The sequence below is a fragment of the Physella acuta genome, unplaced genomic scaffold, assembly GCF_028476545.2.
Source record: "Physella acuta isolate Inbredline_101_S28 unplaced genomic scaffold, ASM2847654v3 ptg000148l, whole genome shotgun sequence".
NCBI classification, from domain to species: Eukaryota; Metazoa; Mollusca; class Gastropoda; family Physidae; genus Physella; species Physella acuta.
This window is the reverse complement of record NW_026731667.1, coordinates 702,501-716,192: the sequence shown is the minus strand read 5'-3', so window position 1 is coordinate 716,192 and position 13,692 is coordinate 702,501. Positions and strand designations below refer to the sequence as shown.

The following is a 13,692-nucleotide window of genomic DNA, read 5'->3' as shown; positions in this document are numbered from 1 at the left end:
TTACATAATGTCCCATGTATAGGGAAAATTGCCATACCTGCCATCAGGGTTACATAATGTCCCATGTAGAGGGAAAATTGCCATACCTGCCATCAGGTTACATAATGTCCCATGTATAGGGAAAATTGCCATACCTGCCATCAGGGTTACATAATGTCCCATGTATAGGGAAAATTGCCATACCTTCCTTCAGGGTTACATAATGTCCCATGTATAGGGAAAATTGCCATACCTGCCATCAGGGTTACATAATGTCCCATGTATAGGGAAAATTGCCATACCTGCCTTCAGGGTTACATAATGTCCCATGTATAGGGAAAATTGCCATACCTGCCATCAGGGTTACATAATGCCCCATGTATAGGGAAAATTGCCATACATGCCATCAGGGTTACATAATGTCCCATGTATAGGGAAAATTGCCATACCTGCCTTCAGGGTTACATAATGTCCCATGTATAGGGAAAATTGCCATACCTGCCATCAGGGTTACATAATGCCCCATGTATAGGGAAAATTGCCATACCTGCCATCAGGGTTACATAATGCCCCATGTATAGGGAAAATTGCCATACCTGCCATCAGGTTACATAATGTCCCATGTATAGGGAAAATTGCCATACCTGCCTTCAGGGTTACATAATGTCCCATGTATAGGGAAAATTGCCATACCTGCCATCAGGTTACATAATGTCCCATGTATAGGGAAAATTGCCATACCTGCCTTCAGGGTTACATAATGTCCCATGTATAATGCCAGCATCAAACTCTGGTAACAAGAAGTGTTTTCTCCAGGGTCGAAGCTGTGTCAAGAATGGAACTTTTGAAGAATGTGACAGTGTCAGACAGACCATAGAGGTAAATGCTGTGTAAACTAACACTCACATTTTATTGACTGGTTGCCAGATTTCTTCTTTTTATGATTTTATACAGTAAAAGTTGTTTGGTTTGTCCATCTCATAGAGTAAAAATTGTTTTTACAGGCTTTTATTGAGTTCACGATGTCTGTTTGCTTGTTTGTGGCAAATCTTGTTACTCCATTTTAACCCACTCTTCTCCAATGACAATGCAAAAATATCTCATTTTTATTCTAATTAGATAGACAATTAGTCATTAAAATTTAATTTATAAATGTTGTAACAAAAGGGGAGATAACAACAGATTAAGTCTCAAGCAGTCTCTCAATCAGCCTTTTTAAAACACTCAACTATTTGAGGTCATCTGGTTGTGGTCAACTATTTGTGGTCAACTGTTTGTGGTCAACAGTTTGTCACAGAAGACGTGTGTTAGCTCTGTCTTTTAAAGATCACAAGCTACTGATTGGGTTTTGATGCAAAAAAGTTTAGTTGTAGCCGATGTGGTGGTGTCAAGTTCATTTAGAACAAAGTACTAAAACGCGGAAAATAAAACAAATATCAAAAAATTGTTTACAATCATAAGCTTTTAAATGAGCTGAAAATAATAAAATGCAACAAATTAGGCTCCTTTAATAAAAGTTTTGGTCACTAAAATATGTCAGCAACCAAAACTTGCATTAAAGAAATTTTGTTTTATTTTCTTGTTTTTATGCATTTCAAATGTTCCAATTCTAAAGGTTTTTGTTTTATGTTTGTCTAGAGAAGTACCTCCCGTCATGGCAGCAAGGCCCTGAAGGTTGAAGTGATGGTCAAAGAGCTGGTGGCACATCAACAGTTTGCCCTCAAGATACTCAGCTGGCTACAGACTGTCAGTGATAAAGCCAGTAAATATCTTTTTTTTTACCCTCTCTATTTCTGTCATGTCTGCAGGCTGGCACATTCTGGGAGATCAAATTTGGTTATTGTTAATGGGAGAGACAGAGATCAAATTTGGTTATTGTTAATGGGAGAGACTGTCTGAGAGATCAAATTATTACTGCAGGGTACTTATTTACCCATTAAGTTTACTCTAGTGACAGGCTTTCTCAAAATTTGTTTAGGGAAGTAAAGAGTCATTTAAGATTGCATCTGCTTAAACATTAAAGATAATAGTTTCACTTTTCTGTCTGTCTGTCAAACAAAAAATGAAACCTCCTAAGAGCATGATGTCACATGGAACATATAGGAAATTTTCAAAACGAAACAAGATACCACAAAAATTATTTCAAAGAATAATGGCAAGGAGAGGGGCTGCACACAAAAAAATAATGTAATAAATGTCTGGGTTTGTGGCAAATCTTGTAACTCAGTTTTGAACCACTTCTATCGCAGCAATGTTTTTAGTTTAAAATGGGATATTTGTTTTTAAATGTATAAAATCAATATTTACTATTTCTAAAAAAAACCTTATAATAGGCTTTTAAATGTCCTGAAAATAAGAAAACAAAACACTTACTTTAATGCTTACTTTAATAAAAAGTATTGAAATCTCTCACACGTTTAGCAACCACTACTCGTTTTAGAAAGCAGGTTTTGGCTAGTTAAAAAAACAACACAACCACAAGAACTCAACATAGTCCGGTGATGAAAGTATTTACATGTTTGAGGATAGATTCTATGGAATTGAAGATGCACTTATCTAAAGCTAAAAAAAATCCAGCTTTTGAACAATGTCACATATCTTTAGTTATGTCAGTTTAAGTACTGTTATCTCACTTTGTGTAATAAAGATATAAACAATGCTCAAAGTTGGGCTGATTGTGCCAGCTTTTACATCTATTTATTATAGAGAAATGTATATGATATTGTGATATTTTCCATAACAGAACTGGTTTGCACATTAAAAAAGAGTCTAATTATGTTAAAGTTGTTCTCCTGTGTAGTTGCCCTGACTTCCTGCATCAATTGATCTTGTATATTATGTTGAAGATTTGAAACTTGTTCTCCTGTGTAGTTGCCCTGAATGCCTGCATCAATTGATCTTGTATATTATGTTGAAGATTTGAAACTTGTTCTCCTGTGTAGTTGCCCTGAATGCCTGCATCAATTGATCTTGTATATTATGTTGAAGATTTGAAACTTGTTCTCCTGTGTAGTTGCCCTGAATGCCTGCATCAACTGATCTTGTATATTATGTTGAAGATTTGAAACTTGTTCTCCTGTGTAGTTGCCCTGAATGCCTGCATCAATTGATCTTATATTGAACCTGCAGGTTGGATCAGAAAGCTGCTGTGTGGTGTCCTGATGGAGCCTAGCACTACATCACTCTCTGTACTGGAGGAGTTTATAAAAGCTGATACACAACTCTGGAAAGGTGGCTCTTTTACTGCTTCTTCTTTCATCTTTAGAATCATATGGGCCTTTGTGCTGTAATCTTGTTACATGTCCAGACCATTTCAGTTTCATCTGCCTCTTAATTGTAATGTTGGATGGGATTTCCTCCAATACAATTGCAGATTGTTCTGTGGGGGGAGGAGGTAAGAAGAGAAGGTAAGCAAAAAAAGCTGGAAATAGGCCATAATGATGTATACCGTGTTGCCACCTAATACTTAATTGTGTTTGAGAAAATCCCCTTCAATGCTACAATTAAGAAGAAAGATGGATAGAACTATATGCAAACAATTGCAAGAAGTAAATGGAACATGGCTCTAACTGCATCAAGACCTAGATACACCATTGATATCTTTGATAGACAAAAAAGTAGAGTTAATTATATCAGCTGCCAAGAACTGCAATTCACTACAGCAGGTCATTTAGTCATTTGCCACTGTGCACTTTGATAGAAGTCTATTCTCTACAAATGTTTTCTTTTCAGTTGCAAGAGTTCAAAGTCATCAGCTTATCATGTCTTGGTAAGACTTGTTTCTCATTTCTTGGCTTGTCATATGTACATGTTCAGTCATGGGATAGATTTTCACCTGCCAATTTTCTTGTATTTCAACTAACTAGATTTCTATATTGACACATTTTATTTCAGTGTTTTGAAGGACCCTCCATCCAAAAAACAATTTTCTGTGATATTCACTAAGGTAGTTGATCATTTTCTTTTCTTGTGTGAATATTCAAATATATTTGAATGTGCTCTGCAGACTGGCTTTACAAAGAGTAGAAGAGAAAAAAAACAACTGTTAGTGCAAACTAAGTGCTGAAATTTTTTGTGGGAAGTGGTAACCAGGAAAGTTGAATCTCATTAGGAGGGGCTTGTTGATATGATGGGGAAATTAATCAAGCTAAATCTCATTAGGAGGGGCTTGTTGATATGATGGGGAAATTAATCAAGCTAAATCTCATTAGGAGGGGCTTGTTGATATGATGGGGAAATTAATCAAGCTAAATCTCATTAGGAGGGGCTTGTTGATATGATGGGGAAATTAATCAAGCTAAATCTCATTAGGAGGGGCTTGTTGATATGATGGTGAAATTAATCAAGCTAAATCTCATTAGGAGGGGCTTGTTGATATGATGGGGAAATTAATCAAGCTAAATCTCATTAGGAGGGGCTTGTTGATATGATGGGGAAATTAATCAAGCTAAATCTCATTAGGAGGGGCTTGTTGATATGATGGGGAAATTAATCAAGCTAAATCTCATTAGGAGGGGCTTGTTGATATGATGGGGAAATTAATCAAGCTAAATCTCTTTAGGAGGGGCTTGTTGATATGATGGGGAAATTAATCAAGCTAAATCTCATTAGGAGGGGCTTGTTGATATGATGGGGAAATTAATCAAGCTAAATCTCATTAGGAGGGGCTTGGTGATATGATGGGGAAATTAATCAAGCTAAATCTCATTAGGAGGGGCTTGGTGATATGATGGGGAAATTAATCAAGCTAAATCTCATTAGGAGGGGCTTGGTGATATGATGGGGAAATTAATCAAGCTAAATCTCATTAGGAGGGGCTTGTTGATATGATGGGGAAATTAATCAAGCTAAATCTCATTAGAAGGGGCTTGGTGATATGATGGGGAAATTAATCAAGCTAAATCTCATTAGTAAGGGCTTGTTGATATGATGGGGAAATTAATCAAGCTAAATCTCATTAGGAGGGGCTTGGTGATATGATGGGGAAATTAATCAAGCTAAATCTCATTAGAAGGGGCTTGGTGATATGATGGGGAAATTAATCAAGCTAAATCTCATTAGGAGGGGCTTGTTGATATGATGGGGAAATTAATCAAGCTAAATCTCATTAGGAGGGGCTTGTTGATATGATGAGGAAATTAATCAAGCTAAATCTCATTAGGAGGGGCTTGGTGATATGATGGGGAAATTAATCAAGCTAAATCTCATTAGGAGGGGCTTGTTGATATGATGGTGAAATTAATCAAGCTAAATCTCATTAGGAGGGGCTTGTTGATATGATGGGGAAATTAATCAAGCTAAATCTCATTAGGAGGGGCTTGTTGATATGATGGGGAAATTAATCAAGCTAAATCTCATTAGGAGGGGCTTGTTGATATGATGGGGAAATTAATCAAGCTAAATCTCATTAGGAGGGGCTTGTTGATATGATGGGGAAATTAATCAAGCTAAATCTCATTAGGAGGGGCTTGGTGATATGATGGGGAAATTAATCAAGCTAAATCTCATTAGGAGGGGCTTGGTGATATGATGGGGCAATTAATCAAGCTAAATCTCATTAGGAGGGGCTTGGTGATATGATGGGGAAATTAATCAAGCTAAATCTCATTAGGAGGGGCTTGTTGATATGATGGGGAAATTAATCAAGCTAAATCTCATTAGAAGGGGCTTGGTGATATGATGGGGAAATTAATCAAGCTAAATCTCATTAGTAAGGGCTTGTTGATATGATGGGGAAATTAATCAAGCTAAATCTCATTAGAAGGGGCTTGGTGATATGATGGGGAAATTAATCAAGCTAAATCTCATTAGGAGGGGCTTGTTGATATGATGGGGAAATTAATCAAGCTAAATCTCATTAGGAGGGGCTTGTTGATATGATGGGGAAATTAATCAAGCTAAATCTCATTAGGAGGGGCTTGTTGATATGATGGGGAAATTAATCAAGCTAAATCTCATTAGGAGGGGCTTGTTGATATGATGGGGAAATTAATCAAGCTAAATCTCATTAGGAGGGGCTTGTTGATATGATGGGGAAATTAATCAAGCTAAATCTCATTAGGAGGGGCTTGTTGATATGATGGGGAAATTAATCAAGCTAAATCTCATTAGGAGGGGCTTGTTGATATGATGGGGAAATTAATCAAGCTAAATCTCATTAAGAGGGGCTTGTTGATATGATGGGGAAATTAATCAAGCTAAATCTCATTAGGAGGGGCTTGTTGATATGATGGGGAAATTAATCAAGCTAAATCTCATTAGGAGGGGCTTGTTGATATGATGGGGAAATTAATCAAGCTAAATCTCATTAGGAGGGGCTTGGTGATATGATGGGGAAATTAATCAAGCTAAATCTCATTAGGAGGGGCTTGGTGATATGATGGGGAAATTAATCAAGCTAAATCTCATTAGGAGGGGCTTGGTGATATGATGGGGAAATTAATCAAGCTAAATCTCATTAGGAGGGGCTTGGTGATATGATGGGGAAATTAATCAAGCTAAATCTCATTAGAAGGGGCTTGGTGATATGATGGGGAAATTAATCAAGCTAAATCTCATTAGGAGGGGCTTGTTGATATGATGGGGAAATTAATCAAGCTAAATCTTATTAGTAAGGGCTTGTTGATATAATGGGGAAATTAATCAAGCTAAATCTCATTAGTAAGGGCTTGGTGATATGATGGGGAAATTAATCATGCTAAATCTCATTAGGAGGGGCTTGGTGATATGATGGGGAAATTAATCAAGGACAGCTTAACAAGCTTATCAAGACATTCACATCTGGGAAGATGTCAATCTTCGTCTTGGAATATATATATATATATATATTCATCCTCATTAGAGAGTATGTACATTCTCAGCTGGGAGTGTGTACACCCTCAGCTGGGAGTGTGTACACCCTCAGCTGGGAGTGTGTACATCCTCAGCTGGGAGTGTGTACACCCTCAGCTGGGAGTGTGTACATCCTCAGCTGGGAGTGTGTACATCCTCAGCTCTACATCCTCAGCTGGGAGTGTGTACACCCTCAGCTGGGAGTGGGTACATCCTCAGCTGGGAGTGTGTACACCCTCAGCTGGGAGTGTGTACATCCTCAGCTCTACATCCTCAGCTGGGAGTGTGTACACCCTCAGCTGGGAGTGTGTACACCCTCAGCTGGGAGTGTGTACACCCTCAGCTGGGAGTGTGTACACCCTCAGCTGGGAGTGTGTACACCCTCAGCTGGGAGTGTGTACATCCTCAGCTGGGAGTGTGTACACCCTCAGCTGGGAGTGTGTACACCCTCAGCTGGGAGTGTGTACACCCTCAGCTGGGAGTGTGTACACCCTCAGCTGGGAGTGTGTACACCCTCAGCTGGGAGTGTGTACACCCTCAGCTGGGAGTGTGTACACCCTCAGCTGGGAGTGTGTACACCCTCAGCTGGGAGTAAATATATCCACTGAAAGCTGACCTGCTACAGTAGCATGTGAGTGTAAGGGGACTAAAATAATTGCCAATAAAATACATAAATCTTGATATGTTAAATAAATCTAGTGGGGCAGATATGTTGATGTATTAAATAAATCTGTTTATCTGAATAGGGCATTAAAAATGAGCATCATTTGTAAGTTGTTGTCCAACTAATTGAGAAATGTTTAAAGCATGGGTCCTGGCCAACTGTTTCAGTGGTACCCCTATATGGTGCGCAAGTTCAGTGAAGATGATCATGACCACGACGTCTCTATGCCCAGCCTCTCTGTACAGATATTCACTGTTCCCAGTTTGGTAGGCACACCCCTGCCTCATGCATTGGTTTCTTTTTGCTTGCTTTGTGTTAGCTGTCTGTGCCAGGTGGGACAACTACGGCACAGACCTTGTTGTTTACACTTTGGTTGTGTTCTGTTCCCAGTCCATCTAACTCTCAGACTAACCAGCACTCATCACTTGCTAACTCATGCTCCAACTGCTTGACTTCAAACAGATGACTTGTATTTGGTACCATAAATCTTGACGTTAAACAGATGACTTGTATTTGGTACCATAAATCTTGACGTTAAACAGATGACTTGTATTTGGTACTATAAATCTTGACGTTAAACAGATGACTTGTATTTGGTACCATAAATCTTGACGTTAAACAGATGACTTGTAATTTTACACATGCTAGAATTTGGTAAAATGAAACTTGACCCATAAGACTTTTAATTTTACACAAGCTAGTATTTGGAACAAGAAAACTTGACTGATACTGTATGACTTTTTAATGTTAGACTCGTATGTTAGTTGTATGTGCCAGACAAGACATTGTGTAAAGCTAGGGACAGCTGCCATTTGTATGGGTCAGACAAGACATTGTGTAAAGCTAGGGACAGTTGCCATTAGTATGTGCCAGACAAGACTTGTTCCCCTATGGATATGATAGCTATCCATAGGTGAGCAAGTAGGGCATGGTGTCCTTGAAACAGTCTCAGTGTCACCTGTTTCACTTTTATCTTGTAGTGCTATTCTGAGATGTACAAAGAGTTTTTGCAAGACGACCACTCCCGTTCCCATTCAGTAACTCGCCTATCTCTGCAGTTGTTTGGGACCCCTTCATTGGTAGGTTTGACTTTTTATCTCTGAGTAGGGATTGCTTGCTCTCCCTTGCTGAGAAGCCTTACCTTAATCAAAGTCTGAACAAAAATGGCCTGACAGTTTTCAGAAAAACTGCTTCTCTCTTCATCACAGGGTTCCTACTTATATGGCTGGGAGTCCATTCATACTTGATATAAAAACAGTTTAGTCATTCAACAAATAGTTCTTTTAAAGTAGTGTAATGCTAAGGTTAATGTACCATGGCCCACAGCTACACATCTTGAATAGGCACAACACAAAGCTTCTGTGCTTCAGTTGATGGTAGACAACTGTAAATACAGTACTTAACTCACAAAGATATCATTGCTTGAACTGTTTGCATTTGGTACCAAAGTTTTCTAAAGTTTAATTGTAATGGTTAGTATTAATATATAACTTCTGTGAGCATAATCTCACATCTGTTCAGTAACACCTCTTTCAGGTGTCTTCAGTTTGTGCTCATTACACATGACAACATTTACACCCTGACTCATTACACATGACAACATTTACACCCTGACTCATTACACATGACAACATTTACACCCTGACTCATTACACATGACAACATTTACACCCTGACTTATTACACATGACAACATTTACACCCTGACTCATTACACATGACAACATTTACACCCTGACTCATTACACATGACAACATTTACACCCTGACTCATTACACATGACAACATTTACACCCTGACTCATTACACATGACAACATTTACACCCTGACTCATTACACATGACAACATTTACACCCTGACTCATTACACATGACAACATTTACACCCTGACTCATTAAACATGACAACTTTTACACCCTGACTCATTACACATGACAACTTTTACACCCTGACTCATTACACATGACAACATTTACACCCTGACTCATTACACATGACAACATTTACACCCTGACTCATTACACATGACAACATTTACACCCTGACTCATTACACATGACAACATTTACACACTGACTCATTACACATGACATTTACACCCTGACTCATTACACATGACAACATTTACATCCTGACTCATTACACATGACAACATTTACACCCTGACTCATTAATCATGACAACATTTATACCCTGACTCATTAATCATGACAATATTTACACCCTGACTCAATTATGACAATATTTCTACCCTGACCCAACAATTGCCATGACAATATTTCTACCCTAACCCACACAATTATATGACAATACTTCTACCCTGACTCAGACAATTATATGACAATATTTCTACCCTGACCCACACAATTATATGACAATATTTCCCTAAACATGATGAGTGTGTATACAATAGAGCTCTACAAAAAAAAAATCAAGTTTGGGTCAAATGTCTTGCAAGACTCTTGTACAGTTCAGAGTTTTCTGCTTGAGATACTCACAGTTTTATGCTTGGCTTAGGTTGACACTTTGTTTTTCATCATAATTCTATTTGATGGTACAAAATAAACTTAAAGTGTTAAGTTATGCGGCACAGTGTTTAGTTATGAGGCAAACATTCAGTACAATAGGTGTAGAACACCTTTGAGACACCAGACACCAACCAGAACACCTTGGAGATACCAGACACCAACCAGAATAACTTTGAGACACCAGACACCAACCAGAACACCTTTGAGACACCAGACACCAACCAGAACACCTTTGAGGTAACACACCAGACACCAACCAGAACACCTTTGAGACACCAGACACCAACCAGAACACCTTTGAGATATCACACTGTATACTAACCAGAACACCTTTGAGATACTACACCAGACACCAACCAGAACACCTTTGAGGTAACACACCAGACACCAACCAGAACACCTTTGAGGTAACACACCAGACACCAACCAGAACACCTTTGAGACACCAGACACCAACCAGAACACCTTTGAGATACCACACCAGACACCAACCAGAACACCTTTGAAATACCACACCAGACACCAACCAGAACACCTTTGAGATACCACACCAGACACCAACCAGAACACCTTTGAGATACCACACCAGACACCAACCAGAACACCTTTGAGAAACCACACCAGACACCAACCAGAACACCTTTGAGACACCAGACACCAACCAGAACACCTTTGAGACACCAGACACCAACCAGAACACCTCTGAGACACCAGACACCAACCAGAACACCTCTGAGACACCAGACACCAACCAGAACACCTTTGAGATACCACACCAGACACCAACCAGAACACCTTTGAGACACCAGACACCTTTGAGACACCAGACACCAACCAGAACACCTTCAAGATACCACACCAGACACCAACCAGAACACCTTTGAGATACCACACCAGACACCAACCAGAACACCTTTGAGATACCACACCAGACACCAACCAGAACACCTTTGAGATACCACACCAGACACCAACCAGAACACCTTTGAGAAACCACACCAGACACCAACCAGAACACCTTTGAGACACCAGACACCAACCAGAACACCTTTGAGACACCAGACACCAACCAGAACACCTCTGAGACACCAGACACCAACCAGAACACCTTTGAGATACCACACCAGACACCAACCAGAACACCTTTGAGACACCAGACACCAACCAGAACACCTTCAAGATACCACACCAGACACCAACCAGAACACCTTTGAGATACCACACCAGACACCAACCAGAACACCTTTGAGATACCACACCAGACACCAACCAGAACACCTTTGAGAAACCACACCAGACACCAACCAGAACACCTTTGAGATATCACACCGGATACTAACCAGAACACCTTTGAGACACCACACCAGACACCAACCAGAACACCTTTGAGATACCACACCAGACACCAACCAGAACACCTTTGAGATATCACACCGGATACTAACCAGAACACCTTTGAGACACCAGACACCAACCAGAACACCTTCAAGATACCACACCAGACACCAACCAGAACACCTTTGAGATACCACACCAGACACCAACCAGAACACCTTTGAGGTAACACACCAGACACCAACCAGAACACCTTTGAGAAACCACACCAGACACCAACCAGAACACCTTTGAGACACCACACCAGACACCAACCAGAACACCTTTGAGACACCAGACACCAACCAGAACACCTTTGAGATATCACACCAGATACTAACCAGAACACCTTTGAGACACCACACCAGACACCAACCAGAACACCTTTGAGACACCACACCAGACACCAACCAGAACACCTTTGAGACACCAGACACCAACCAGAACACCTTCGAGATACCACACCAGACACCAACCAGAACACCTTTGAGATACCACACCAGACACCAACCAGAACACCTTTGAGACACCAGACACCAACTAGAACACCTTTGAGATAACACACTAGACACCAACCAGAACACCGGATAGCACATAGTAGTAGGACGGTGTAAACTTTCAAATGTTTGCCTCAGTAATCAACTTCTAAATGTTTGCCTCAATAATCAACTTTTAAATGCTTGCCTCAATAATCAACTTTTAAATGCTTGCCTCAATAATCAACTTTTAAATGTTTACCTCAATCAACTTTTAAATGCTTGCCTCAATAATCAACTTCTAAATGTTTGCCTCATTAATCAACTCTTAAATGTTTGCCTCAATAATCAACTTTTAAATGTTTGCCTCAATAATCAATTTTTAAATGTTTGCCTAAATAATCAACTTTTAAATGTTTGCCTCAGTAATCAAATTTTAAATGCTTGTTATGTATGTATTGCTGCCACCTTGTTCAATTATTGCTTATACTCTTTTTAAATAGGCTGTGGACTTTTTTTTTAATTGCTGCTTTGTAAACCCTTATATATTTGGTCTTATTAATATTAATAACAACAACAAAAAACACCTTATTTCCTCAACAATTTGCTTTTAATTTTAATTTCCCATGCTTTATTGGGAAACTGAATTTTAATTAATTGAAATTAATTTACAATACTTATGCTGTATCAAATATTTTTTTAAAATTTAATTTTTTAATGTGTTAGTTAATATGCCTATACTCGTAAAATATCTATTCTGTTAATATGTTTAAAAACCTTGAATTCCTCTTAATTTAAACAATTAAATACTTTTATGTTTAAAAAATGTTTAGTAGATCAACCTACACTGGATGTTGATCAGTAAACTATCATTTTGCGTTTTTCAATTTAATTTTAGACTAACCTCCCCTTTGAACTAGGATGTTGATTGTAGATTTTTGTTCTCATTCTGATTGTAGACTTATCTCCCCTCTAGACTAGGATGTTGATTGTAGATTTTTGTTCTAATTCTGATTGTAGACTTATCTCCCCTCTAGACTAGGATGTTGATTGTAGATTTTTGTTTTCATTCTGATTGTAGACTTATCTCCCCTCTAGACTAGGATGTTTATTGTAAATTTGCCTCCCCTTTAGACTAGGATGTTGATTGTAAATTTGTCTCCCCTCTAGGCTAGGATGTTGATAGTAAATTTGTCTCCCCTTTAGACTAGGATGTTGATTGTAAATTTGTCTCCCCTCTAGGCTAGGATGTTGATTGTAAATTTGTCTCCCTTCTAGGCTAGGATGTTGATTGTAAATTTGTCTCCCTTCTGGACTAGGATGTTGATTGTAAATTTGTCTCCCCTCTAGGCTAGGATGTTGATTGTAAATGTCTCCCCTCTAGGCTAGGATGTTGATTGTAAATTTGTCTCCCCTCTAGGCTAGGATGTTGATTGTAAATTTGTCTCCCCTCTAGGCTAGGATGTTGATTGTAAATTTGTCTCCCTTCTAGACTAGGATGTTGATTGTAAATTTGTCTCCCTTCTAGGCTAGGATGTTGATTGCAGATCATGATCTCATTACTGTCATCACCAAAGCTTTCCTTACCGCTTGTGAGCGCAAGAAAAATCGTGAGTAGTTCTTTAATTAGCAACACTTTTAATTGATGTCCATTTACTTCATAACTCATGTCCTTAACTGCTTAACTCATGTTTACTTTGTACTTTGTTTAATGCTTGTTTTTGTTTTTCCAGCCCAAGGCAAACTATCATTTGACAGAACAGACCGTAACAATGTCTTTAAAAGATCTATATTTGTCCTACATGATCTAAAGTGAGTGTCTGCATGGTGAATTTAT

At 38.8% G+C, this 13,692-nt stretch overlaps 1 protein-coding gene across 8 annotated transcripts in view; it reads left to right on the top strand.

Annotated features, from left to right (window-relative positions):
* The window catches only part of LOC131935566 (E3 ubiquitin-protein ligase UBR2), a 74,826-nt gene that overhangs the window by 11,664 nt on the left and 49,470 nt on the right, over positions 1-13,692 (top strand). For 5 of the 8 annotated variants that reach the window (XR_009385951.1, XR_009385950.1, XM_059292037.1 and 2 more), the window contains 9 exons: positions 796-858; positions 1,618-1,741; positions 3,109-3,210; positions 3,712-3,748; positions 3,874-3,925; positions 7,642-7,740; positions 8,455-8,553; positions 13,384-13,465; positions 13,589-13,667. Coding sequence is in view for 6 of the 8 variants with exons in the window: in XM_059292037.1 (XP_059148020.1) it covers positions 796-858; positions 1,618-1,741; positions 3,109-3,210; positions 3,712-3,748; positions 3,874-3,925; positions 7,642-7,740; positions 8,455-8,553; positions 13,384-13,465; positions 13,589-13,667 (737 nt within the window). In the remaining 2 variants the exon portion in view is untranslated. The remainder of the gene's footprint in view (positions 1-795; positions 859-1,617; positions 1,742-3,108; positions 3,211-3,711; positions 3,749-3,873; positions 3,926-7,641; positions 7,741-8,454; positions 8,554-13,383; positions 13,466-13,588; positions 13,668-13,692) is intronic. The other 3 variants (XM_059292041.1, XM_059292039.1, XM_059292040.1) reach the window with 2 other exon arrangements.